The following is a 27,993-nucleotide window of genomic DNA, read 5'->3' on the forward strand; positions in this document are numbered from 1 at the left end:
ACTCCCTCTCCCCTTTCATGCAATCACTTCAGGAGGAGACACTCCCAAACTAACTGCCCATTGGCCTGCAGGGGTTTGGGAGAGATTTTAGAAAATGAAGAGAGGCAGCGAGCAAAAGTCACAGGCAGTGTAGAAGGTCCTTGAATCATTGGCTGGTCAACAGGTGGCAAAAGGGAGAGGCTCGGTACCAATTCAGTCCTTCGGAGAAAAGAGAGGAAGAAAGACAGTGAAGGAGGAGGAAGTTAAAGAAAGCGCTGAAGGGTAAGGCAACATTTCAATGCTTCATGCATGGGAATCCATTTGTCCTGTCCTCCGTATATGTGCTTTTAGTATCGTGTTTAATTAACCTGAATGTTAGGTAGTTTTTGTATTTCGTTGGTCGGTATGGCTGAGTAAGATCTTGAGAAAGATTAAGATACTGGAAGCAAATTTATCAAGAGAAAAAATTATGCCTGCAGACGGATGTTATTAAAGTTGTTTATTTTCTCTTTCTTTGGTTTATTTCTACATCATTTAATGGGACGAATTGCATGTTTTCTGCACTCTGGGCACTCTTTCTCTGATTGTGATTAAATAAATCTGAACTGTTATCTCTCTTTATCACTTTTTTTCCTTTTACAGGTCTTTTTTTTCTAATATCAGGTAAGAATTTTACCCTGATTTTTTTGTCAGTTACACATCTAAAGTTCAAGTTGACGCCAGCAATTTAGGAAGTGTCTCTGGACTGATGCTCCTCCTGTGTTAGTTTGGGTTTGGATGCCAGCTCCTAATCAATAAGAACAAATCTTCATCAGTGATGATTATTTAAATGGGATGGATTTGAAACATTGAATACATATTATTTAATTCTCAAAACAAATGAGAAACTTCTGACTATTGTTCAAAACTGTTACTGTACTACAGTGTGCATTTCAGTTTCTTTTAATTAAGCATTTTCTATATTATGGTACCTGTAACATATTTCAGCTTATATAATAAGCAAATATTGTTATTTTTACTGCAGTCAATCTATTACTGGGTTTAGTTATTTTCACAAATGAACACCAACCATCCAACTGATCCAACATTTTATAAGACATGATGGATTAAACCAGTAAGTAAACACCATGTGTTTACTTCACTCCGTATACTTGTCGCGGAATAGAATTGTGTAGTTTTTTAACTTATTATTTTGATTAGGAAAGTTAGATCAGTTAAAAGACAATTTAATCCCATAAATGTTCTGACAATATTGCACAAATTCTCATTCATCTTATTTCCAACTTTGACACCCTTTAATTTTTGCCAAAGTGAGTGATTTTTGTATTCAGTTCCACAATAGATTATGTTATCACTCAACAAAGCTTCCTCCATACATCTTTCTCTATGATAATAACATAAACATTGATTATGACTTTGAGCCGGGGTGGTAGATGTTCTAACGGGGCTGTCGATGCAGTGGATTTACCTTTAATGCCACTCTTCTGGCTCAGGGAGTAGACAGAAGCTCTTGAGCAAAATGAGCTACAGATGTGGGCCCTCAGCCGTGCAAAATGATAGAGGGAGAGGAAGAGGAAGAAGAGAGTGAGACATAATTCTGAGTGGGTGGCGTGTAAAAGAGTGATCAGATAGCGTCACTGTTCTGCTTTCACGGAAAACTCAAACTCACACCGTTTATTTCATTTACTTTCACTGATTGAAAATGTCCCCAGGGTGCACTTTTTTATTATTTCCCCGTCTAGAATTTAGGCCTAGGTTTTCTTTAATGCTCAGGTTGTGTTATTTTTCTTTCTTTTCAGTTGGTTAGGTTTTCCTCTGACAGCCCTGCTGAGGGGAATGAAGCCTCTATGGTTCTGATGAAGCGAGGGCCTTATCGATGGCTACTTGCGGCCTGCACGGCAGCAGGAGGCAGACGAAATTGTGAAGATATGAGCTGTGCTCCCAGACGATAATTGCTTTCAGCTTCGTTTTATTCATTTTAGTTTCCCCGTTTTGTCTCCAAGCTGCTGGGAAGGAAGGAATGAAGGAAGGAAGGAAGGAAGGTAAATGTCCACAAATCCACAAAAAGGCTTGAAGTAGCTGCTCCTGTTTTTTAAACTCTCCGGCTTGTTGCTTCGGTCCAATGCGATTTGTCCCGAGTACAAACCTGGCGAAACAGTTTGCCTTTGACTGAGGCTTGATGGCTGTCTAGAGAGGCCAAATGTCTGAAAGGACTGACCAAATCTGTTTTACCAGTACAAGTTTTTTTTTCTCTGTAGCTTTTTGTCTCCGTTCCACTTGTATTATTCCATATTCCCATTCCCTGGATATCTCAACTCAACGTTAAGCGCATTGACCTTAGCAGAGCCTGTACCAGCAATATACCAAACTATAGCTACAGCTTCTCAAGAGCCCTTTAAATGCACATGTTGCACACACATTGTACACACGTGCACCGAGTCCCACACACACTTCCTTCTCCGGTATAAAAGAGGGAGCGCACATCACGGGTAGTCAAACTTTTACAGGCCCGTTGACGAAGCTCAGCTTTGACACAGAAGTTATTGTCAGGAAGGATTTTTTTTAACTGCGTTCGTGCACATGTTGAATCTTACTTGAGATGGTTTGAAAGTCAGGTTGGAATGTGATCTGAAGGACCCACGTGCTGAGTGAGAGCGTCCACTGCACTTCTGTTTTCCTGCTTTTAGTATTAAGTGTGTGGACTTGGAGTGACAAATGGTTTTGGATCATAAATCTGCTGGACACTGATATCAAACCAAAGTTTAGCGTTGTTTAATGTATGTTACTAGTTCATTGGAGAATGAGCAGTAATTGTCTTCTGTTTCCACAATAATTGAGCAAAAGCCTAAGTTTCGTTAGAAGTCTTCATCTTAACTCAGTTTTGCTCATTATCTCACCACATTACAGAAGTTATGCTACTGCTGCGACAGTAGAATAAGCTCACTATGGATGCTAAGATTTGTCTCAGTTTTAGTTTTTAGGCACAGTGAGTATTTGGAGCCATTTTTGCGTGGGTTGTTTGGACAGAATTGTTTTTGAAACCGAGGGAAAAAAAAGGTCCGTTTTGAATAGAAATGTTGTCTGTGTAAAGAAAGGAACTCAATGATCAATCATCTCTCCATCAATCCATTGTTTCTGGAAGTAACTGATATGTGACTGCTGCACTTCCTTCTCTAGTCCCCATTTCCTCTCTCTATTAATCTCTCCTCTGTCTCTCTTTCCGCACCGGGACGTTCTCAGCTGTCATTAGCGGCCCACGACCATGTTTCGAAGGTCACGGGGCCATCTTCTCCTTGAGAAATACGAAAAAGGCCCCCAAATGGCAATCCGCAAATAAAAACCTTGACAGGGAGCTATAAACATGTTGGTTAAGCGTCTCTTTGTGCCAGTGCTCAGCTCCATTCCACACGGCTGTACTTTACTGTCTATAATGTGGTAAACTGTCACTGACTCAAACACCGTCTCTCTATCATTCCCTCTCTCGCCTGTTCACTCTCACTCACTTAATCTCTCTTTTCAGTCTTTTCATCTGTATCTCCATTACTTTCCATTTGTCTCCCTCCCTTCTCTTAATTTATTTTATCTGTCAACTCTAGTTTTCCCTCCAGAGTCTTGGCCATTGATAAAAGAACCAATAACGGTTTGGCCACCACATAGGTTGAAAATAGCAATTACCCAGTGATGTCATAGCTGTGATTTTTTACACAGGCATCGTTCTCCAACCTCAAGCTTTTGACCAGCAGTAATCGAATAGACAGCCAATAATAACCAAGGTTAGCAGTGTTGAGTCAAGATAGAAAATGGCCAGAATGGTGGCAAATGCATCCAAAGGACTGGAGACGTTTGAATCCTTGAACTGCTCTAGTTAGACTCTAGTACTCCAGTTGTAAATCATCAAGGTGAGGATTCATCGGCCAACGGTTATTGAATTTTAAAATAAACAATATGTCCAAAAAAGTTGCTTTTTCACTTTTGCTATTAAAAAGAATCTGAATATACTCGAAAGATATTTTCTCTGTTAATCTGATAATGGTATCAATGGGGGACTTGGCAGATTGTAGCACTATTTGTCGACATTTTAATGTTCTGACAAATGACCACATGGTGTCCGGAGGGAATTTTAGGATCTGTTTTTCTCTCTGCAGATTGTCTACTTTCCCATCTGTCCTTGATGCTCCACAAGCAAAAAATGTAGTTCCCAATAGTTTTCAATTGGTCAATCACGCATCTTCAAAGTTGCAACAAGAAATCACAATAATTTTGCTAAACCTTTAGAAAATTTAAATACTTTATTTAACTTGGGTTGTTTCTGCACTGAAATATCCTTTGCTCAAAATAAGAAAGACTGTGGAAATTATTTTGTCTTTCATCACAATGTCTTACAAATCAATACTGCTTCTGGTTTCTCTCTCCGGTTTCTATCTTTGTTTACACATTTTCTATTGTAACAACTCTGGGGTTTCGCAGTGTTTGTATATTCCATTGAATTATCCTCCACGATGTCAAACAAATCAAAATATACATGCTGCTGTATATTTCTAGGCAGTTTTCTAGCTGTCAAGCATCACACAGCAGGGCCTGCAATATTCTACTACTAGACCTTCTCCTCAGTCACTCTATTAGTGGGTTTGTGGTTCTGCAGACCACACAGGATCAGTACAGTCAGATCTGAAGTTTCATCTGCCGCAATTTTACACCCACATTTTTTCAATTCAAACCAAAGTCCAAAAAATAGCTACTAAAGCAGTGGTTCTCAACTTGTCTGGCTCCGGGACCCACCTTTGTAATTTGGTTTAACCGGTGAAGCCACTTCCTGCAACAAGGTTTTAAGTCCCCTTGACTTCACCGTCATTAGACACAGTGACATCATCAGTAAAGGCTTCTGAAGCTCTGAAACGCCTGACTGAACAAAACAATCTCTGACAAAGTGATGACGGCTCACTTTCTGCTGCCTTACTGTGGAATGAGAGCACAGTACTCTCACACACACACACACACATAATGGATACAATGGTTCAGGTTTCCTGAGATTAAATATACAGTACCGTGCCCCACTGACTCTAATGTAAGTTGTACAGTGTTCAGATAGTATTTCAGTCATCAGCTCTCTACGCTGAGTGGAAAGTACAAACGTAACACTCTTTCAACCTGGGGACTCGAGTCCAGTCAGTCATGACGACAAACATCTACAGTTTCAGCGGTGTGCCACACATGGTTCCTGCCAAAGATCCAATCCCTACAAAATGTAAAAACTAGCACAAAAAACAGATGGAATTTATATTATGCAAGGTGAAACACAACCAATAAAATCAATAATCCTACATTTTTGGAAATGTATTCATGGAGGGAGCATTTTTTGCCATTTACCAACGTACCATATATCAGTCACTCTTTTTTGTTGCTTTTGTTTTGTTTTCTGCATAAATAACTGCTGTCCAAACCACTTTCCCTTTTTATTATTTCATGGAAACAATACTTTGCTAGAAGCAAATCCCTATTCTTGCAGTTGCAGTGACAGTTTTAACTGTATTTCCTTATGCTGGCTCACTCTAAGTGACAATTATTTGAACTTCTCTTGTCCTTCAGCAATGACCACGAGACCCCTGTGGAGGGCCCTGTGCCCACTGGTCCTACTCTGCAGTGTGTCACCGTTCAGCTCCGCCTCCAACCACCCGGACCCATCGGCCCCAGAGAAGGGAGGCACCTTCAGCAATGTCTATAAAATCGACATCCCAGGCAGCTCTGGTTGTAAACTTGAGCCAAGCCAGGAAGAAACAGGTCATGAACAAAAATAAGAATTAGAGCAAGACAGAATGCAACTGAGATGTGTAGTGTATAAGTAGTGTATACAGATTTCATTCAAATTGGAACAACTAGTGGACATAATTAACTGGTTTTGATAAAAAGATTATCATTTGTACATACATTTTAGTCATACAATATATTTTATTTTTTGCTCCTAAATATTAAGTATGCTCATGTGTGAGCATGATGAGCCATGGCAGTGCATCTAAAGTTTAATTTATCTTCTATTGTAGGTCAAATTCAGACAGATACCACGATGAGTGGAGAGAACAGCATCACCTTCCGACACAACATCAGGCTGCAGACCCCAAAGTGTGACTGTGAGGAGTCTGAGAGCTTCAAGTCGCTGTTGTACAGAGTCAACGGGCTGGAGGAGGAAGTCAACTACCTAAAGACCCAGTGCACTCAGGGATGTTGTGGAAGCACTGGGGCTGCAGGTAAACTGCGGTACAATGTAATATACTTGACCCACAATTCATCTGCAGTGGTGGAAGAAGTACCAGTTTAGTAAAACAAAAACACAATACCAGTAAAATGCCCTACTTCATTTTAAGAAAATATACTTAACAACAAAAGTATTATGTAGAATGTTTCATATTGCTAAATTGATGCATTCATGTTTACATCAATTTAATGTTGAATGGGGTAGAGTTACTTTTAACTACTGTATGTATTAATGTAGCTCAATCTACAATTATAGATCCACATATCATGAAGCTATGAATATTAATCAGAAAATAATTAGTACTTAGACTTGTACGATATTTGTGTATGTATGTAAATGCCTGAATCTCATGAAAATTGTAGTTAAGAAGGATGCAGCGCTTTAGGTAATGTACCACTACTTTTAAACCAACTTATTTTACAGTCTGAAAAATGACTAAATGAGTGATTCAATGGCTTCTGTACAATAATTGACCCACCAACCAAACAACAACCCTCGTTCACCCTGCTCTCCTTCAAGGCGTGGACACAAGCTGCAGTGGCCATGGCACCTACCAACCCGACGCCTGCAGCTGCCTCTGTAACCCGGGGTGGGAAGGCCCGGATTGTTCTGTCTCGTCCTGCCCTGATGAGTGCAACGACAACGGCCGATGTGTCAATGGGAAGTGCGTTTGCCAGCAGGGCTTCGCGGGAGAGGACTGCAGCCAGCTCACGTGCCCAGACAACTGCAATGACAAGGGACACTGCGTGGACGGCAGATGCGTGTGTTTCCCGCACTTCTCCGGCGAGGCTTGCAGCGTCCAAAGGTGTCCCAACGACTGCGCTGGTAACGGCCGGTGTGTGGACGGACAGTGCATCTGCGAAGAGGGCTTGTACGGCGTTGACTGTTCATTGGGTGAGCTATTAAATCACGTGACGTCACATAAAGGTCACAGGGTACGTTTTGTATAGTAGCTCTTGAAGTCGGTGGTTATTGACGCCCGTTGGAGTAGGGTGTACAGCTGCTTGGCCGAAGTTAAAACTTACATCAAAACATCACTTGACACTTACACACCACCCAATACCTCCACCCTGATGATCCTTGATGATTTGGTCAAGTTTGAGTTCTAGTCCTAATCCTCGAGCAGCAAACAGGCCTCTGGGACCGGCCTGTCCATCACGATGTGTTTGGTCTGGAGAAGAGAAGTTTGCACATGGCCTTTAGTATTTGTTTGGGCCTCCAAAACATCATCCAGGAAAATCTGGGAGCTGCACAGTTGCAACCATGACGATATCTCTCGGAGAGCGGTCACTTCTCACTGTGGATCATATCTGTCTATAATGCAACACAGATAAATATTCAGAGATCCACCGCTTTCAAAATGAGGTCAGCAACATATTGTACCTGCCTCCATCTCCTTTTCATCTAGGAATATCTTTGTTCAAAAAAGTCCAGGTGTCGAAAGTGGTTTGACCTTTACCAGACGGATGTGATGAGGTGTGAGAGCCTCCGAGTCATCAGACACATTAGTAATAAGTCTGCTAACAAGAATAGCTTCAACCTCACAGAGGACAGTTTGCGACCCCTCATCATCAAGTGACTGTGGATAGAGAAGAGAATTGAAGACCCTCATTTACTGAGCGTATCAGGCGCTCCCATACGCCGCCATGATGGGATGCCGCTGGAGTACTACGGTTCCATGTACTCCATCTTGTGCTAGGGAACCTTGCGTCTTGTTGTGGTTCAAGGCAGCCAGAATTTTCCTCTTTTCTTTGTTGGCTCCAAACAAAATGCAAGCCAGTGCCGGATGTTACCGGTTCCCTACTGCAGATGAATCTTCGTCTTTATACAGGAATCTGTGCCGAGAGTAATCGGTCCTATCAGATAGCATCGCTAAGCAGGTAAAGATACCTTCATATCTTTTGAGAATACTACTTTCTCTTTTGATGTTGACGAGACCAAAGTATTAAACTTCCTCTAGGATGTCTGCATGGGGAACACATTTGGAAATGATTTTCCTTGCTTCGGAGTCAGCATTTGTTATTCAGAATTGTTATCTGAAGTAACTCAGAGCTTGATTCTTTCCGCTGGTTCCACGCTGCAACAACAGTAATTTACAACATACATACTTTAGCTTACATTTTCTCTGTTGCGTGGCTTTTACTTCCATTTTACAAATTGGGGTTGCATGTAATTTAATTCAACAAGGGTTAATTATTTGGTAAAGAATTAGCAGCATATCATTCTAACTGAAAGTCATGCTGGCAAGCTTCCTGGCTGCGTCACAATTTGTCCAATTTATGGCCAAGCAATATAAATATTATAATATATATATATATATATATATATATATATATATTAATATCAATCCCAAAACCTTCACGGCGATATACAGTATATAGGCTGCAACAAATCATGGTTAAATTAAAATGAATGGTGTAACACAGTTAATCCACGTTAGCTTCCTTAACTTTAGGACTCTACATTTGCTTAAGCTTAAACTGAAGTTGAAGTTGATCACGATCACTTTAGTAACTACTTTAATTTAAAGGAATTGATTCCATAGTGGACTTTTATGTAATGTATATTCAGGCCTTAAAGTGGACTTAATCCGCATTGCGGTCTGGTTCATACAGCTTTTTGTTATACAAGCTACAGGCAACATGTCCTAAGTTTCTATTCAGATGAAAAAGTGATTAACTATATTCCACCCTGATCCACTAATGTGTGAGTTATATATTTGAGGTGCAGCATAACAACTCTTTATGACCTCTTAATGAACTCTTTACTTTTAATCTGTTTTTCTTATTTAACTCTTTGAGACAACTTTGCTGTTATATTAAGCTGTGAATCTCATAGAAAACCCGCAGGCTACAAGGACCTCTGGACCCATTAAAAATATAACTGTTGAAGCCATGTTTGTCGTAATATAAATCTTCGTCCTACATCATTTAGTAAAAACTGCCAGAATGAATTCTTAAAACTTGCAGCAATTAATTCATGCTCCCACCAGCTCGTCTGCTATCATTATTTTCCATTCCTGCTGCAGCACTTCTGTCTTATCAACTGAGCAGAAATAGACCTCTTTTTACTGCAGACACTGCAACCTGTCACTGTAGGTATTTTCAAGCCGTACTAATAACATTTACGACGCCTCCGTTCTATTCAGGTGTTCCAGCTGTGACAGTGAGTCAGCAGGCAAAATACCAGGACCCCAAAACCAAAGCAGCCAAATACAATTTACCCGTTATTCATATGACCCATTTAGTACTTACTAAACCTCTTTTCTTAAATGATGTCAATGTTTAAGAGTCTCATCAGCCGATGCATTAAACCCAGTGAATCCAAACAGGTGTACAAGGTTGTCCCAACCAGACAGCAGCCACGCTCTATGCTGCAAATATAGAATTAAAAATGAATCCTTTAAAATCAAATATTGAATCCATCCATCAGCTTTCCCTGTTCACATTTCTAAGTGACTAACATTAATAAAGTTCTGTAATGCTTTAGTTCATGTTCATGTTGTTGACCTTTAAAAGATTTACAAATTACAAAATTGAGAGCTTTTTCTGAAAGTTTTCAGTCTTAGCTATTTGTGATAAATCGTCACTTCAATTATCAAGTGATAGCCAATGATAGCCAAAGTCACCTTCTTAGGAATTCAAAGCATCTTTCTGACAGTTATTTCAGACAGAGCAGCTGATGGGGCCTTGCCTTTTCAGTGGAGTAACCCCATAACCTTTGTCATCAGGTCACATACTGTAATTCCACAGGAATATAAGAACACCCATCAGGCTGTTTATCCTCCAAGAACAATCATGCCTTTCCTGCTGAATGCACTTCTACCCAAACTGCTATTACTCTATAAGGCACAAAAGACTAAATTGCATTCTATTGCAATTTAAGACGAGGGAAGGAGAAAGGTGAGCAGCAGCAGTCAGGCATGGCAAGTTTAATTCCAAGAGTTTATGTTGTGACAGTTATTTCTGGGGATATCTTAAAGTTTCAGCTGCTGATGAACGGCACAGAATTGAGCTTTTCATACTGCTCGTCTCATGGGCAGCAGAGTGCAGTTTCAAAAATGAATCTATACATGGAAACATCTTGCTGAATGTGTCCATTGTGTTTTTTCCTATACATTTAACCGAGAGCATAAACCAGGGATCTTTACAGTTTGCTTTGCATGCCGACCAAAAGAAGCACCAACGATTTCAGGTCCTGAACTACAGTCTTCAGAGTCAAACCCCAGGTTTCTTCACGCCGAGTTTGCTCCCCAGAGGCCGAGCACAGCTAGAAACAGATCTGCAGCTTTGTGTGTAGGTGCTGCTAAAGGGAGTCCAACATCAACAGTGGCGCCATGTCAGGGTAAAAATCAGAGAGGAAGGGAAAGTGGGAGGTAGGAAGAAAATATCTATCATGCGTTAGTAACAGTATTGGTAATAAGAGCCGGGAGAAGAGGAGACAGTCTTTGTTTTATGTGGCTACTCGCCATTTAAGCCCCTGGATGATAGATGTCAATCGGCTCCCTGGGTAATGAACCAAGTATTGTTTTGGATATCGCCTGCTGTTCATCCACCGTTGTGCAGTTTTATTCCGTGCCACTCATGTATATATAGGCTCATTTTTTTTTATCTCCACTGTCAAGGACAGATGATGTGTGGCTAAGAGAATCGCACTGCAATGGTTTTACCGTGAGATTTCTAGTTTCTTTGGGCTCCTTAGATAAAATGATGTGATCTGATCTCCCTAAAGGTGATTTTAGGGATTTATTAAAATGTTACAACCTTTTTCTGTCAGTCCACAGTCCTCAGGGTCTGCGCTTGGTGCAGGTGACCGATGTCTCTCTCCTGGTTAACTGGGAAACAGTTCCCGGGGCAGAGTATTACGTTCTGAGACACCATCCCAAAAATGATGACAGTACCCAGCAGTCTGTATGTTTTTTTTAAATTTATTCTTTTAAATATTTATAGGCATGCCGAATAAATGAAGTCATATAGAACCATGTTTATTTGTCCAAAACCACTGCATTGTAGGTTCGGGTGTCCAACACAGAGAACTCCCACCTCATCACAGGATTGACTCCAGGAGCCACCTATATTGTCCAAGTGTATGCTGTCATCAAAGAAATCCAAAGTGAAGCAGACAAGATTGAAGCAACCACAGGTGAGAACAAACCGCTGGTAGCAGGACAGAAAAATATCTGACTGATGTAGAAAGCCAGGTATGGCTGGTGGATTTTGCCTGGTTGATTTTGGATTTTGTATGGATTGAGCGCTCTCATTTAAGGGAAAATGTAAGTAAGGCATGAAAACCCTCAAAAGTCAAGAGCTTAAATGTTTGGAAGAAGAAGATGTTGAACGTTTAGAGTCTAGATTCAAGGGAAGAGTCAATTTTCACAGCAAAAGGTACTTGCAGGGACTTCAAATCTAGCGGAAATGTCGTATTTTTGTAAATGCTAAAAAACGGTGAACAAGTCGAAGCCTGTCATTACTTAGTGTTTCATTAAGTGCTGTTTTTTTCACCATTAAATTTAAAAGTAATTACAAGGAAATGGCTGAACAGATGTGTTCAATGGACACGGATGTGCTCACAGATGTGGTAGGGACAGATGTGAAGAGAGACGTTGCTAAACAGACGGACAGAAAGTGGGAGAGATTGAGTGTGTGGTTAGTCTGGTTACTCGATGCACAAATCCCAGAGCCTGGTATTCCCATAAGGGCAAGATAAAACACGCCATCATCTGGCTTGTGGATGTGTTAGGAGCATGCAGCACGAGGCAGACTGGTCACATGGTTTTTCAAACTTCAAACAAGAGTTTTGGAGTTTTTTGATCAAAACCAATAGCTTATTTGTTTTGTTTCATGGGTTTGGTACTTTTCTCATATGTAGATATGGTTCTGTTCTGGTATTTGTTTGAAATGAATGTGATTGAAGTGAAGATGTCATCCACAGTATACGGCATTATGTAATGCTTGATACTGTTTTCCTTATAGTGAAAAGATAAATTCAACATGAAGTTTACTCCCCCCTCCCTCTGAGGAAGGTCACACTTCATGGTGAAAGGGATCTGGCTCAAGGACATGAGAGCAGAGCAGCGCGTGTGCTTGTGATTAAAGGAGCTTTAATTAAGGCTTTCAAGTGTCACGTCTGTACTCCCATTTCCATCTCCCTGTCCAATACTTGTGTACCTTCCAGAAGTTTCCGCCATTAATGGCATCAGAGTTCTTGGCCAGACAGAAGTCTCTATCCACTTGGACTGGAAGAACCCGTCAGCTGAAGTGGATCATTTCAGGCTCACGCACACCGATCCCTCCGGACAGGAGGAGGAGCAGAACGTGCTGAGGAACCAAGAGGCGCGCACCAAACACACTATTGTTGGTGAGTGGCATCATGGGCAGTAGTGCTGCTAACTATTGATTCTTTTCATATCAGATTAACATTACATCATTTGTTCCATTCATCGTTGTTTTTTATGATCTCAGAAAATAACCATCCAAAGGTTTTGTCTTGTGAATGTCCTGTTTTGTCCGACCAAAACTTAACAGTGTTCAGTTTAATATGATGTAAAAAAAAAGAAGAAAAAAAATCTGTATTTGAAAACATTTTAGATGAAAATGTACTTAAGATTATATAAATGATTAATTATTTTTCCATCCATAAATCATCTGATTAGTGAGCCTATTATTGCAGATTATTATTATGTACAAAACACCTACAACAATCTAACTTTACTATTGGACGTTAACCAGAGCTTGCCTCAAAATAAATGGAGGCCATGCATTTGCCCCTAATTTCTTACTTATTTACCTCTCAAGATGAAAATCTGTCTTTTAATATACTCATTTATACTCATAAACTAATATTTTGCCCTTTTGTTAAGATTTTTACTGTTATTTTTTTCTTTTTACTCTAGTATTTGTTATTACATACACCAAATGTAGGTTGTATATCATTATAACATATATCAGAGTATAGAGCCGTGGCTCCCTGCTGTTTTCACTTGCAAGCCCTTAGAATTCATCGTTATAGCCTCACGAGTTACGATCAGGTCAACCGAAAAGTGAATTTCCCGCTCAGATAGCTAAATCGGAAAAGATGAAAGCATCTATTATTAAGTGGGACAAGAAAACATGGAATAGTGGAACAGAAATATATTCAAGATCAAAACATGTCTTTGTGCAGGTCTTTTTCCAGGAACAGAGTACCAGATAACAGTGCAGGCCATGAAAGGGACCAATGAGGGAAAACCGTCTTCTGTCACTGCCGCCACAGGTCAGTGTCAACACACAAGCATCAACATAAGCACCCATTTAACTCAATGTGTTACTCACACCGTGACATAAGTAAGCACAAGATGGGACCAATTTTCAGCAAATTTCTCACTGGATGGAAATTGTAGAGACTTGAATTTATGCCGACAATGTCTGAATTGGATGAAATTGAATGAAAAATTGCGAGAGTTGAACGCACTGAAGAAACGTCCATATTCCACTTAGTTTTGAATGGGATGCAGCAACCACAGTTGTTAGCGCTCCTCAACCACCTGTCCACCAGTATTTCACCTATGGGCAGAACCTACCAGGAAAAACACATGATGCACAATTGTGACATGCGATAACGCTACGACCTGTTATTACCTCCTTCATGCTGGAGGATAATAGCACAGTGAACACGGACAGCAAGGAGCACGGCTGTGGTTTGGTGCCGTAAGGCTGAAATGTACAGCCTATTCATCTGGACAGGTGGTAATATCTGTGTTGGGCCTGTTCACTAAGAGGAAAACATGGTATGAACGATGTTACGACGGTAGGCTGCTCCCTGATGTTGGAGGTGAGAAGGGGATGATTTCCCGAGGCCACCTAGTATTGTTGTATTATAGCAGCGTGGCATTGAGTTTGATGCATTTGGTCTAACATTTAGTTTAAGAACAGGAGGAGGAATTATTTAAACTGTTTTCCTTCCAACAGCTGCGCTTTGGAGTTATTATTCAAGTTACTGAGGAATGGTCGACAATGGCATGACAGCTCACCAATTTCTCCCATTATTCTGCTCATTTGGCCATTGTTATTTTTTACTTTTTTGCCTTTCATTTCCCTTCCTTTTTTCCCTTGCCCCCTCGCTGTCATCCACCGTTTGAGCTTACAGTTCAAAAGCCGTCTCCAGGTTGATAGCTTTTCATTTTTTAGGTCCTGAGGCAGCCAGTATAATAGTTTTCAGTCATCAGTGTTAGCCAGGTACAGTATTTTTAAAGACTTAATATCATCCTCTGCAGCCACTCAAAGCAAGGTCTCTGTCGCTGCTAATCTATCTGTGTGCGAGTGTGCCACCTACTTGTGCAGTAATTGCAAGCGTGTGTGTGTGGTGTAGATTAGCACGTTTCCACATTCACAGACAGAAAGTGGCTTGTCTCCACTCCACCAGCGATAATCCTTCATTTTAGGTGTTACATGAAGAGACCCAGCTCTGCCCGCCAGGGAGGATGTGCTGGTTTCATGATGTCATAAAGCATGGCGCAACAGAGACCATCCAAACACGCTGTTTTCCTTAGGTAAAATGGAATGAGAGGACAAGGACAATATTAAGAGATCAACAGCAATAAAGAATAAGATCACCAGTGTTATGGTTAAGGCTAGAAATTAGATGGGGGGAATCAGCAGAAATAATAAGAATAGACAATAGGATCATATAGTTTGTGTGGGTCGGACATTCTTTGGGGGTCTGTATGGGCTGTACGACCAGTTCCAGTATGAAAGGATTAAATGACAGCTAACATTTAGAAATACACCAGAGTCAAATGGATCTGTCCCTGTGGAGCAGACGTTTCCCATCCACTGACCCGCCAAAAGATTACAAGGCATTAAAACAAAACGCCTGATTCAGATTCAATAAAGTCACCACCAAGGCCTGTTTAACCAAAGGCAGATGGACAGGGCTTTGGTGGAGGAGAGGAATGTTTAGTCTTCATGTGGTCACACTAGAGCTCCTCATGGGTCCCAGTGGGAGTACCCTCTCTGCTCACACCTCTCCATCAGCTCTGTACAGTAGGAGACAGGGGATAAGGGAGAATGGACATTATACAAAGATGCATTTGAGAACTCAAACTCTTGTACATTATAACAGTTTGGTTGGAGTCAGCACCATTGACATGTTCATGTGTGTCTGTAGAAAGGCTTGGGTACAGGAGAGATACTGTTTTCTATTTGTGTTAATGATGTGCAGGGTTTACCCTGAATCACTGGACCCCTAAGATGGGCTTACTAGTAAATATAATTGGGTCATTCGAAATATGACGTCGATTTTTCTCTTGCTTTTTCCCTCTGGCTAGCTCAGAGGTGTTCAATTATTCAACAACGTCCAGTAAGATAGAATTTCCTCATTTGAAGGTCTGGAAAATCATAATAATGTCTAACTTGCCTTGTGATTTAGTGCCAGTTATAAAGTGTCACATCAAGAATTTGCTGCTAACATGCACGTACAGGGACAATTTGTTCCCTACTACTGAAATACACAACGTTTGGTCGCTACAACTATTTTGTATAATTTTGCTGGTAATCTTATTATAAAAGCAATAAGTTACGAGAGGCAGCACTTTATCTTCAATAATAATAATAATAAAAAAAATAAAAAAAAAAAAAACTAAAACTGTTCGAGGATTGCCGGCTCTCCGCGCACTACACCCTCGAAATGTGACAGTATTGGAAGATTGGAAGTTCAGCCTCTCGCACCTTATTGCTTCAATAATGCACACCCCCTGACTCACTCTCAACCAATCAGAACGCTGGATTTCATCTACCCGTATTATTATTATTATAAATATTATTTACTCTGATGAGAAATTTTAATTGTATAAAGGGCTCGAGTGTCAATACAATTTAAATTTGAATTAAATATATTAGAAATGGATGTGAGTGGTAATGTCTCATTGTCATGGTAACATACTAACACAGCTCTATATCTTCAAATGCTAGTTTTTCCTTTCTGATGATGTAAAACAAATAACTGCAGGTCTAAAACTGAAACCTGCATGCCTGAATTGATTTAGGAGAACTGCAAAACAGTATTTTCTAATCCATCGAATTAGGAGCTTCTTCAGGTACAAATAGATGGTTGGATAATCTCATAAAGACTTTGGTAACCAGAAGACTCAAACAACAATACAAGCGTCACACCTGATTCTCTCTAGTATCTAAACGGCCCGTCCCTCAGCGGCACCTATTTCCCCCCTCGGCTCCACCCTCGCGCATCGCGGGTACCCCCTGAACGGCGAAGCACTAAATGATGAAGGCCGCGCCGTTACTCCTCGCCTTGTGGCCGATGTCCTCGCTGCCGTAATGGAGAAGTTGTTTTGCAAACGACCGAAGCTGAAGCTCGGGTGCTGGAGCCCGGTAGCCGCCGCCGCCGCTATGCAGCCAGTGGGGTAGAACGTCTGGAGAAACTCGATCCATCACACACTGTAATTTCAGAGCAAATCCAAGGGAGCCTTCAGAAAGTAGTCGCGCTCGGAAAAAAAAAGATGTAATAACACATCGAATATATCAGGCATTCCAGACAGCAGCTATGAAGCCTATGAAAAGTAGGGGGGGGGAACTGCAGGGGGCAACGAAACATGGAGAGAAGGTAACCTTTGATGTGAGGGGCAATGAGGCATAGTTCAATAGAAGCTTTATTCAGATGGTTACAAACCCAATTTAAGCAGAAAATCAATAGCAGATCGTACTTTGAAGCAGTCAGATGCTTTTACTTTCATTGTTCATTTGGGCTGTTTGGGAGATTTTGAAAGCCATTACTTTATTTACTTTTAATAATGAAGAAAATATCTGTAGCCAGCATCACTTTGGGTTAAAAAGAAACTTCTTGTTGGAAGCAGGGATTTTTAAGATTAATACTATAGTAAAATAATCTGTTATTATTACAATTAATGGCAGCAGAAAACTGTTTTCCTAAATACTTTTTATCTAAAAAAAGCCAAGATATTGCAACGGATGGATAGTACTGTTATGGTGGATGCTGTCTGTTTGATGGTCCATACTTACTTACATAGTCCTGGTTTAAAACAACTATATTGTGAGTTATAACACAGTGTGGGTAAACACCCTGCCAGTCACTTCATAGTCTTCATTGTAGTATTTAGATGCTGTGTCAATGTACATTACATTACATGTCATTTAGCTGACGCTTTTATCCAAAGCGACTTACAATAAGTGTACACGTGTAGTGATACATGCTTACTGGGCTGCCTTAGTAGCGCTCACTTGAGGCACTTGGAATTCCTATTGACCTTTCACTGTCAGGCCTTAGACGAAACTCAAACCTGATCAAATTGAGCTAAAATAACGTCCGCCTGCGGTTTAGCTCATGACAGACTGTCACGCAGTGCAGCTACAAGGACAGACGAGTCACAAGAGGAGCAGACAGACAAAGGGGTGGTAAGGAAGTAGACTGCCGCATGGTTCCTTTCGTCTCTTGGATGCATCAATCCGCTTTCATGATGCAGACTGCGCGCTGACACTCGGCTGACCTCCACTGAGCCGCTGCCCAAGAGCCGCAAGAAAAAAGAAAAATAACAGCATCATTGCTCCATAGTAACAGAGCCTTCTAGCGGCGTGTTGCTGTGACAGAAGCAAAAGAGGAAGTCAAATGATGTTATCCACAAAATTACTTTAACTGGGGAGACTGTCCATTTCCAATTTCCAAATGATAGGGAGGATAACCCCAGATCTTTTACACCAAATGTGAAAAGACTGAAAGGATCAGTGAAGGACGAGAAGTCCTTATTTAGCATTTGTCAGCTTGTCTCTTATTCCTTCTCTTCCTCTTCAGACATTGACGCTCCCACCAACCTGATCACCAAGAAAGTGACAGAGGACACCGCAACGGTTTCATGGGATCGTGTCCAGGCAGAAATCGATGGCTACATGTTGAGCTACACCACCCCTGAGGGCTCCAGCGCCGAGATCCCCGTGGGACGGGACAGCACCTCGTACAGGCTGGTTGGCTTGAAGCCTGGAGTTCTCCACTTTGTAAACGTCTGGGCCTTCAAAGGCAACAGCGTCAGCAGAAAGAGTTCAACCACAGCTCACACAGGTAAACTTTCAAGGGAACGCTGGTTCATGTTCTTTTCTTTGTGGGTTTTCTACACCCTTTGTGGTAGAGCATCACAGAAGACACTTTACATGTGTTACACCAGCCCCCTATTATTTAAAGGGGGGCTGGTGTGAGAAACATAGAATTTTTAAAATGATTAGGCTGGGCACCTTATTTAAAGGCCCTTTAGTTTACACTGGAGGGGGTATCTTAGAGTTTGAGAAGAGCCAATATCGCCTCTTCAACAAAGCCAAAAATGTTGTTTCCCCAGTGTTATCCTGTCTCTTCCTCTTTGCTGTTTTGAAGGTTAGCAGCTGTTGCTGTCTACTTGCCTGTATGTCTCTGAAGAAAAAGGCTTATGACAACAAACTGGCGTATATCCGAATTGCTTAGAGGCCTAAAAGTTTTAACAAACCCGTTAGCTCCAAAAAACTCACTCATACATCACTCAGGGGAGGCAAATGTGCGTAGTGGCTTGAAAACTCACTTTACTATCTGAGGATCTTTGCACAAAGGACCTAATTTAACGATGACATGGGCAATATGGAGGGGGGTTTAATATTATTATTATTATGCAATGAAAAGTCTGCTTTCCCTTACAAACAATAAGAGCAATATGCAAAAGACAACCATGTCCTGTAGCCAAAGCGGTGACATTGAATCATGCAACATAATTGCTGCAGCTTTTTTTATTATTTTTATTGTCTTGATGACAAAGGGACCAGTTTTGATTAAAGGTCCAAAACGCATTGGTCCAAATTTGACGTGTAAACCCTCGTACACAGAGACCAAAGATGTCTGAGAGGGAACCACATAGTACAGACTTGGGTTACCCGGGTGTAGTGATGTCCTTTAGTAGTCTTTACTAACCATGACTCCCCACACAGAGATGGACGCTCCTAAGATCATGGCCCATGAAGAAACAGATTCCAGCTTCAGGGTGTCCTGGGATCACATCCTGGCAGAAATCGATAGCTACGTCTTAGCCTACAGCTCTTCTGAGGGCTCAAGTGAGGAAATCAAAGTTGGGTCTGACACTACTTCCTACATGCTGAGTGGCCTGAGGCCTGGTGTCCTCTACACTGTCTACATTTGGGCCATCAAGGGGAGCAGAGCCAGCAGGAAGAGCTCAACCCAAGCGGAGACAGGTTTCAAATCATAACACTTTCTTTTTCAAATCCTAAGCCTTCAATTTGCTACAAGCTTATGCTAAAATGTGTGATAAAAAAACAAACCTTCCTCAATGACTTACCCAACATCTGTTTTTTAGATGCAGCATCAACCATTGTGTTTTTATGACAAAGTCTATTGCTCAATATCAGAAATAAATGCACATACAAAGCTCATGACCATATGAGATAAGATGACAGATTGTTGTTTGGTCTGCGGTTTGCATCACAAGTGTCATAATATCTTCAACGAACCATTTCCTCCAGATCTGGATGCTCCCACAAACCTCTCGGCCCGAGATGAAACAGAGTCCAGCTTCAGTGTGTCATGGGATCCAGCCCATGCTGAGATAGATGGCTACATCCTGACCTACAGCTCCTCAGAGGGGAATAGTGGGGAGATACCAGTGGGGCCTGAAAAAACCTCTCACACTCTGACCAGTTTGAGGCCTGGGGCTTTCTACACTGTCCACATCTGGGCCGTCAAAGGAAACAAAGCCAGCAAGAAGATCTCAACACAGGCGCAGACAGGTATCTTCCATTTTCTGCTAAACTCAAAACGTTTTAGCCAGCCCTGAATTGAAATCCTCACCTCACATCTTATTTTCAGGGGCCATGTTTATGTTAAATACATCATACCTTTACAGTTGAGTTTATTGTAAAAGAAAAAGCGTCACCAAACTAATGGTAGACTGGCAAACTTCTTATGCTTGTCACGTCGGGCGAAGCAGCCCAGACATCCATTTTGCCCAATAACACTCGAGCTCAGAGGTGCAATCCCTCGGGCTTGCCCTGCATCAACCCTGCCGTCCCCCCTCAGCCACTCATGCATGGAGCATAAGAAGGCGCTCAGGGCAAATTCTTTCCAAGAGTCCAAAACAAGTCACTGCTGCTCTGGAAGAGACTCTTCCCTCTGTCATGCAGACATATAGCTCCCATGGTTGGCAAAACCTCATCTTGCCCTCTTTTATCCAATTATATGATCATTTTAGGTAAATGTGCTGGACAACCCAACGTTGTTGACCACGGATGAAGGATGCATGGAAGAAGTTAGCTCATCTGTCTCTTCACTACAGTTGCAGCTCTCCTCCCTGGGGGATGCAGGTTCACCAGGTTCCCTCCTCCAGGGAAAAGCAGGATAGATTTAACAACATGCTCTTCCTCTCTCTCTCAGTACTCCCACTGTGCTCAGTCCACAACATCTGCCAAACAGGTACTGCCCCCGACTCGGTTCATCGCTTAACGGAGGCTGTCATGGCCTTCCAGATGAAGTTCTCTTCAATGGGCATGAGCTCAGCTACCGTTCTGATGAGAGCTCAAGCACAGAGAGACCTCTGGGATCCCACCATGTCTACTACAAGCTTACTGCATGTCTGCATTTGGGCAGCGAGTTGAGACCAAGGTATTAGGAAGATCTAAACAAATACTGCATCTGAAAAAACAACAGGAAGATCTCAACAGAGGTTGAGACAGTTTAATACACTATGATATTATAGGGTAATCTACTCTTGAAATGGCAATTTGTCATTTTAAACTATCTCTTAAATCAATTCTGGATTGAGTGCACAGAAGCACCACTATAGTGATACCTTTCTTAATATTAGTTAATACAGACGCAGCAACAGGAGATATGTAAAGGTGAGGGAAAAGTGTATAATTTTAGATTAAGAGGAAATTAACTACTGTGGTTTCATTCCTCAAGAGTTGATAAGAAATCTCTGTTCTGTATTTTTAGGTACTTTATAATATATATATCTATATATATAGATATATATATTTAATTTTGTACGAATGACAAAAGTGCAGTCAGGCTGTAATTATAATAAACCAGTAACTTCTGCCTTTTTATACTGATTAAAACTAATTTAACTTTAGTAATCTACCAAGTATTGTAGTAACCTTCAAACCCAGTGACCTTGACATTTTTTTATTTTTTTATTTGATAAAGATAGTGCTTTTGATTAACATGCACAATCAAATCCTTTAATTATTAGACCTTGTGACCTATGATTTATTCAACTGTCCAAGTCAAAATCTCTAAATGAAGGAAATGCATCCCACAGACCGGCCAGTGGGAATGTCCGGTGACTTTGTGTGGGATAAAAATAGCAGCGGCAGCACCTGGTGAACGGGTTAAAAAGTGGGTTTCTTTGTGTGAGCCAGATGATCTGTAAAATCACCTGGGAGCTCAAAGTGAAAGCTGGATCTTTTTCAATTAGGCAGAAAAGGTGTTTTGGATTATAAACTTCTTGTCTTGTCGTAGCTCATCAGAAACCGTCTTTGGCTACGGACCAACGAGCTGCTGGGTTCAGATAGGAAAGCCATTGTGTCGGACAATGTCATCTGGGACATATAAATCCCTGTGTTATTACATTTTGGACTTTAGTGGACCAAGTAACGAGCACCATTAATGGGTCTGTTAAAACAAACCCAAATGGACAGTAGTGAGTTTCACAGGCTTTTTCAGCATTCCTGTTTCCACTGTTGATACTACAAAAGTCATGAATTTTCCTGCATTACAATTAATTACTGGAAAAACATTTTTTCCGTATTAGTAAAAGTGAGAATGCGATGAATCTTTGTGCTAGATAATAAATACGTGTTTTGACCTGATGATTGCTTGAGCAGATTTTGTACGTCACGGTGACATGCGCTTCCTCTGATTCGTGATCCGTGGGAGGTCAAAGGTCCCACTGTTACAACAGGCCTCTTTGTGTCAGATAAATGATTTCAATGTGCCTTTCTGTTCAAAGCTCCAAAGCAAAGCAGATGAGTTACCGCCAGCTCATCTGCACATGTAAATCGTAACTTTGCAGGTGGCTGTTAGTCAGCTCTGGTGTGTTGCTTCAAGTGGAGAGAGGCTGAAAAGCAAAGCGTTAGAAAGGTTAATGTTCCAATTATCTTGGAGGTAGAGAAAGGCAATTAGCATGGATTGAAACTGCACTGCAATGCTGAGTGTGTTTTGGGGAAAAAGACTCACTGTTGAGTATGCAATAAACTTTTGATTTTTATAAGCAAGACATTATTCGGAAAATGATTACAACTTTTTTTTAAACATCGGTTTCATTTAAGAGACTATTTTCATTAAAAATGTATCATTTTCTCTAGTTGTATTGAAGAAACGTTAAAACAATCCTCTGCTTGCCCAATCCAGACCTGAGTTGTAAAGATGTTCCTGTGCCGTCATCTCTTCTGATTTACACTCCACAGGTATTGATGCTCCAAAGGACTTGAAGGCAACAGATGTGACGCTTGAGTCTGCTTTTTTGACATGGGTTCCTCCTCTTGCGGACATCGAGGGCTACGTTCTTACCTACAGAGATGAGGATGGCAACATGGAGGTACTTGAACACCCAAACCAAAATCTATTGACGTGTGCGACATTTAAGGTCTTTGTCTCATAATTATAAATGACAAATTTCCAACCTGTCTTTGTTTCTTCAAGCATAGAAATGTCATTTGAAAAACATTTTTTTTACTGCTTGAAATTAATGAAACGCCAAGGTGCACGTTTAGCTTAAGCTCTGTTAAATGCTGACTCCTGGTGGTCAAAATAAAAATGAATCTACTTCTAGGCTGATGGATGAGGTAACAGTGGGAGGATTTAGGAGCCCACACAATGCCTGGCTCTAATTGAAACTCGTCGCCATGTCATCACTACTTTCTCTGTAAGACATATTGTAATAACTATTATTTCATTTTGCAGACGGTTAAAAAGCAGCTTGGTGCTCACGAGAGCAGTTACGCTGTATCGGGTCTGGAGTTATTAAAGAGATACGTTGCTAGCATCGTTGCCTACAAGGGAAACAAGAGGAGCAAGGTGGTGGAGACCACCTTCAGAACAGGTCTGTGCACTACTGTGAACTGAGTGACTACAGATTCCTCCGTCTGATACCTTTCTTTTTCATGATTGGATGATGTCAGTTTTGCGTGTCAACTTATTCTGCGCTGTAACATCACATCATGAGTATCAAATAAATATCAATAATGCACTTACGCCTCTTCCCCAGTTGGCATCATGTACCCTTTCCCCATGGACTGCACTCAGATCATGAAGAATGGCAAAAAGAAGAGTGGTATTTACACCGTCTACATTAACAATGACGACTCCAAACCTATTGAAGCGTATTGTGACATGGAGACTGATGGAGGCGGCTGGCTGGTATGAATCACGGAGGAAACTGAAAACATATCTTATCTATGGACTCGGGCCTTTGAGATTATTAGTATTGTCTATTTTTATAATATGATTGTGTTTACAGTCAATTCTGTTATGCAGGATGAATTTATAGCAGTAAATACTAAAGGAGCATTCCTCTGACTCACACAGCCTCTGAAATTAGTCGTATAGGGTCTTGTTTGACTATGACCGTTATTTTTAAATCTGAGACCCCTGGCTAGACCAGTTAACCCAGTTAATGACAGTAGTTGACAGTTGTTGCCACTGAAATTCTGTTGTAACCACTAAACATGCTGTGCTTGCTGCTTTAGGTGCTCCAACGGCGCAATTCTGGCAAACTGGACTTTATGAAGCGCTGGAGACAGTACATAGCAGGGTTTGGCAACATGACAGATGAGTTCTGGATCGGTGAGCACTGATCCTCTGCTGACTTTGAAATACGCACACACATGGACAGCAATGCACTATTTCTTCGTGCTTTCACATTCTGTGTCTGGCTGCTCCCTCAGGTCTGGATAAGATATATAAGCTCACCAACACTCCTACTCAGTACGAGCTGAGGTTTGACCTGGGCCTGGGTGCTGAGAGAGCCTATGCTGTGTACGACAACTTTAAGATTGCCCCGGTCAAGCAGAATTTCAAAATCACCATCGGCACGTACAGTGGAACAGCAGGTGAGTCCTTCCCTCCTAGAACTACCGGTACCACAATAAACAGCATACTGTACAAATGTATATACTCTCTGTCCCTTATCCTCAAACACAAGGAGTTATAGAGAAGAATAGCGGGAATATTATGGAAATGAGGGAGTAAGGACATCATCTATTAGCGTGTGGAGTTCTGAAAAAGCTAATACAAAAGCAGTAGGTGGAGTTTTTGCTGGAGATTTAAAGGGAAGAAGAAGCCAGGTTTTAGTGGGCTTTGAAGACAGATGCACAGCAAGCGGGACGTTGGGTACAAACATTACACAGTGTTCTGAAACAACGTACACCGTGTCACTCTATTTTGGGCTTTTTTTTAAAATTGCTTCCATCAGTGAGCGCTTGGAAGAAAAAAAGAGTGAGCGGCAAAATCTGAGACTGTGTTGTCGACAGAGGAATGAGGTACATACATGTTCTCTAGAGTTTCGTGTTGATCATTGTTGGTGATCCCAGGTGACGCGATGACCTACCACCAAGACCAGGCCTGGACTACTGTTGATAAAGATAACGACATCACAATGAGTAACTGTGCCCTGAACCACCACGGCGCCTGGTGGTACAAGAACTGTCATCTCACCAACATCAACGGGAAGTGGGGGGACACCAGGCACAGTGTGGTGAGTGAGAGTCATTCAGTCCTCCGTCCGGAGCAAATGGTCCTCGACTGATATCCTGCCATATTGTTGATGTGGATCTTCCAACGTGGGTTTAAAAAGAGTATTGAAAATGATCATAAACCTAATGATACAAAAAGGATTGCTGGTAAAGTGGTTTTCCCAGTACTCGCAGGTATTTGTATGGACAAAATTAACTTTAAGTGAATGAAATTAGCAATAATACTCCTAACAAAAAGGGTCTGGTTTTACATCAAGGGTGAATGTTCAAGTTTCTTTATTAATAACCAAGAGTGAATTTGTTGCGCAGACGGTAGATTCAACATAGTTAAAAGAAGACGCACACTCACAGGGCATCAAAACACCGGCCTTTAAACAAGATTCCTCCTGATGAAATAGTATTGAGAACTCCTAAGAAAGTCATGAGTAAGTAACTCTGCACGCGCACTCCAGGGCTTAAAGAGGAACTGGCAGTGTTCTGTGAGACAGACTTATGAAGATTAGGCTTTCCACTGTCAAACCTCTTGCCTTCGCTCCATCCTTGCCAGCGAATGGTATCATTCTCCAATTTGCTATATTTGAAACTGCTTCATTAAGTCAAGCAATTCTGTGGACTTTTGTCAGTGAATGAGTACATCTCATAACTGATCTCTCTCTCTCTCTCCACGCATCGCCGCTGAAAATGTCAATGTGGAAAAATTTCATTTTAATTGAGTGTTCTGGATTAATTTGGCCGTCATTGGATTTCTTCTCTTTATTTCAGTTGTAAGACTGCCCTTCAAACCAAGCTGCTTCTCCCATCCTCAATTTTCTACTCTATAAGTGATGCACAACAAAAACAACCAACCAACATGTTATTCAAGGTTCTATTAACACATGCTGCTAAAAGACCAGCAAAAAGAAAGCTGTGAGCTGGTCCGCAATCAAAGAAAACTCCGCCCCAACACACTCATAGATTTTTTTTTTTTTTGAATTTTCGAGATGAGGCAGAAATGGCCTCAATCCATCAGCACTGAAAAGAAAACACATTTCTCACAGCAGCTATAAAGCACAAGTGTTTTTGCCAGGCTGATAGGGTAACAACAACAGTTATTATGTCTAAGGGAGTCTGATACTGAAGAAAAGGCCAGGGGATTTCATCCATAATATTGCCACTGCAGATGTCCCCTGCAATGTTTGTCGGCAGAATGCAATAACAGTCAAAACAAGTTTGTCCTAACATGAAATGAAGCCAGAGGCAGGGGTTTATTAGGGTTTGTCATTCTGTCATTGCTGCCTGCCTTTTTCTTTAACTCTGTCTCGCATCCCTTTCTTGTCCCATTTCCCCTCTTCCTTCCCTCTCATCACTCCAACATCCCCCTGCAACCATATACTTTGCGTTTCCCTCTCTCTCTCTCTCTCCCTCTCTCTCGCTCAATCTGCTTTTCGGCCGTCAGGGAGTGAATTGGAAACCGTGGAAGGGCCACCTTGTGTCCCTCGACTTCACCGAGATGAAGATCCGACCTGTGGGAGCCTCGTCCAGCAGGAGGAGCCGATCGTTGGCGGCCAGAAAGAAGAGCAGGACCACAAATCTCCAAAAGAAATGAGAGAGCACCTCCCACTTCAGCCACACCGGTCGTCACCCCTCCCGTTAACCTGCCATCCCACCAGTCGACCTGCCTTCGTGTTCCTCAAATCCTGGACAATATGTACACTTTATTATCGGTTTCCTTGTGGTTGTGGGGATGCGGCAAATAGAAAAATGCTGTTATTTTGAAGTGAGGTTTAGTCTCATACAGTATATTGCATTATAATGCAGTACTTATTCTTAAATACTTCTGTTTCACTGATTCCAATAGTAACATTCATTATGAATCAGTAGATTCAGTTAGATGTGTGTGCATGAAATGAAAGTTTTCCTCCCTTACTCCATTTTCATTTAACTTTCTTTTCAAACCTCGGGGCAGAGCCTAGGTTGTTTTATATTGTGTGTTATATGTGTTCCTTTATTTTCAGGTCAAGTCTGAAGAATCAGTTTGCTACAGCCCTGAGTTTATTGACTATGAAGCTGGCTGGCTGTGTCACATTCAGTTGTCGCTAACACATCACATTAGTTTGTGTGGGACGAGCCAGAGAATAATAATGGATGTCTGTCTGAATGACCATATTGCTCCTGCTTTACATTCATAAGGTATTGACAACGGAAATCAATCAATGTGATGTGGCCACGTCAAGCGCCAACAAGGATCAAGTGTGTTTGCACCATCCTCAGGGGCTTAATGAACAAACCCTCTTTTTCAATTTGGAAAGATGACAAATGTTATTAATAGTGCGTTGACTTTGGCTTCATGACGTCATAACAATTTTATACATTTATTAAAAAGTGTTGTTTTATGAGACAAGGATGGAGCACATCATTCAACATTTCCGTTGAACTGCCAGAACCTCCGCCCCGCTTTCATTTTGCATTCACCAAAACGTCTTCATAAACCTTCATGGCTCATAGGTTTTTATTCCAACAAATCCTTGATCAGGTTTTTCAAAGTCAGGAAACTAAGGAATATAAAATATATATATATAATATATATACATGAATGTATTTGGTTTAACTAATTACATAGTTACATTATAGCTCCCCATTTATATTTGTACCACACATTCACGCAAAGAGTAAATAAATAAAGGTTTTGTTACATTATAATATATTGGCTACATATATATTCTATATTGGCTCCCATTGGAGGAGGCTTATATTTTCATAAATGTAACATTTTTGGATTAAGTCTCCTAATACATTTCACTATATTGTAATTTTTTATAGCCCTAAGGGATACAGATTGAGCAAATAGAAGTAAGAATAATTTCTTGAATTTAGAAGTTGAACTGCTACCATGTGACGGGGTTTAAATAAACTGCTACTGTATTGCTGCACTAGTGTATCACTGTAATCATCCATCTTGATATAACACTAGTAATCTACAGACATGCTAAGTGCTGTTTTGATCTTGATAGTGGCAAAAAAAAAAGATACGATGTTGAATGAGTTTTCAACATTGTA

General features: G+C 41.1%; 1 protein-coding gene across 2 annotated transcripts; it reads left to right on the forward strand.

Annotated features, from left to right (window-relative positions):
* The first annotated feature begins 88 nt into the window (after window positions 1-88).
* On the forward strand, window positions 89-27,988 carry tnn (tenascin N). Of its 2 annotated transcripts, XM_037459329.2 has the most exons (19): window positions 89-261; window positions 622-642; window positions 5,566-5,757; window positions 6,018-6,221; window positions 6,749-7,123; window positions 11,006-11,139; window positions 11,242-11,371; window positions 12,404-12,586; window positions 13,391-13,480; window positions 18,029-18,292; window positions 19,180-19,440; window positions 19,729-19,992; window positions 22,672-22,802; window positions 23,168-23,306; window positions 23,472-23,623; window positions 23,953-24,049; window positions 24,151-24,315; window positions 24,796-24,959; window positions 26,393-27,988. In XM_037459329.2, exons 3-19 carry the CDS (start codon window positions 5,568-5,570, stop codon window positions 26,540-26,542), a joined length of 3,093 nt encoding a protein of 1,030 aa, XP_037315226.2. In that variant the 5' UTR covers window positions 89-261; window positions 622-642; window positions 5,566-5,567; the 3' UTR covers window positions 26,543-27,988. The 2 variants fall into 2 exon arrangements, with proteins under 2 accessions (XP_037315226.2, XP_037315227.2); XM_037459330.2 differs by lacking the exon at window positions 622-642.
* Window positions 27,989-27,993: the final 5 nt, after the last annotated feature.

This window comes from Pungitius pungitius, chromosome 15, assembly GCF_949316345.1.
Source record: "Pungitius pungitius chromosome 15, fPunPun2.1, whole genome shotgun sequence".
NCBI classification, from domain to species: Eukaryota; Metazoa; Chordata; class Actinopteri; order Perciformes; family Gasterosteidae; genus Pungitius; species Pungitius pungitius.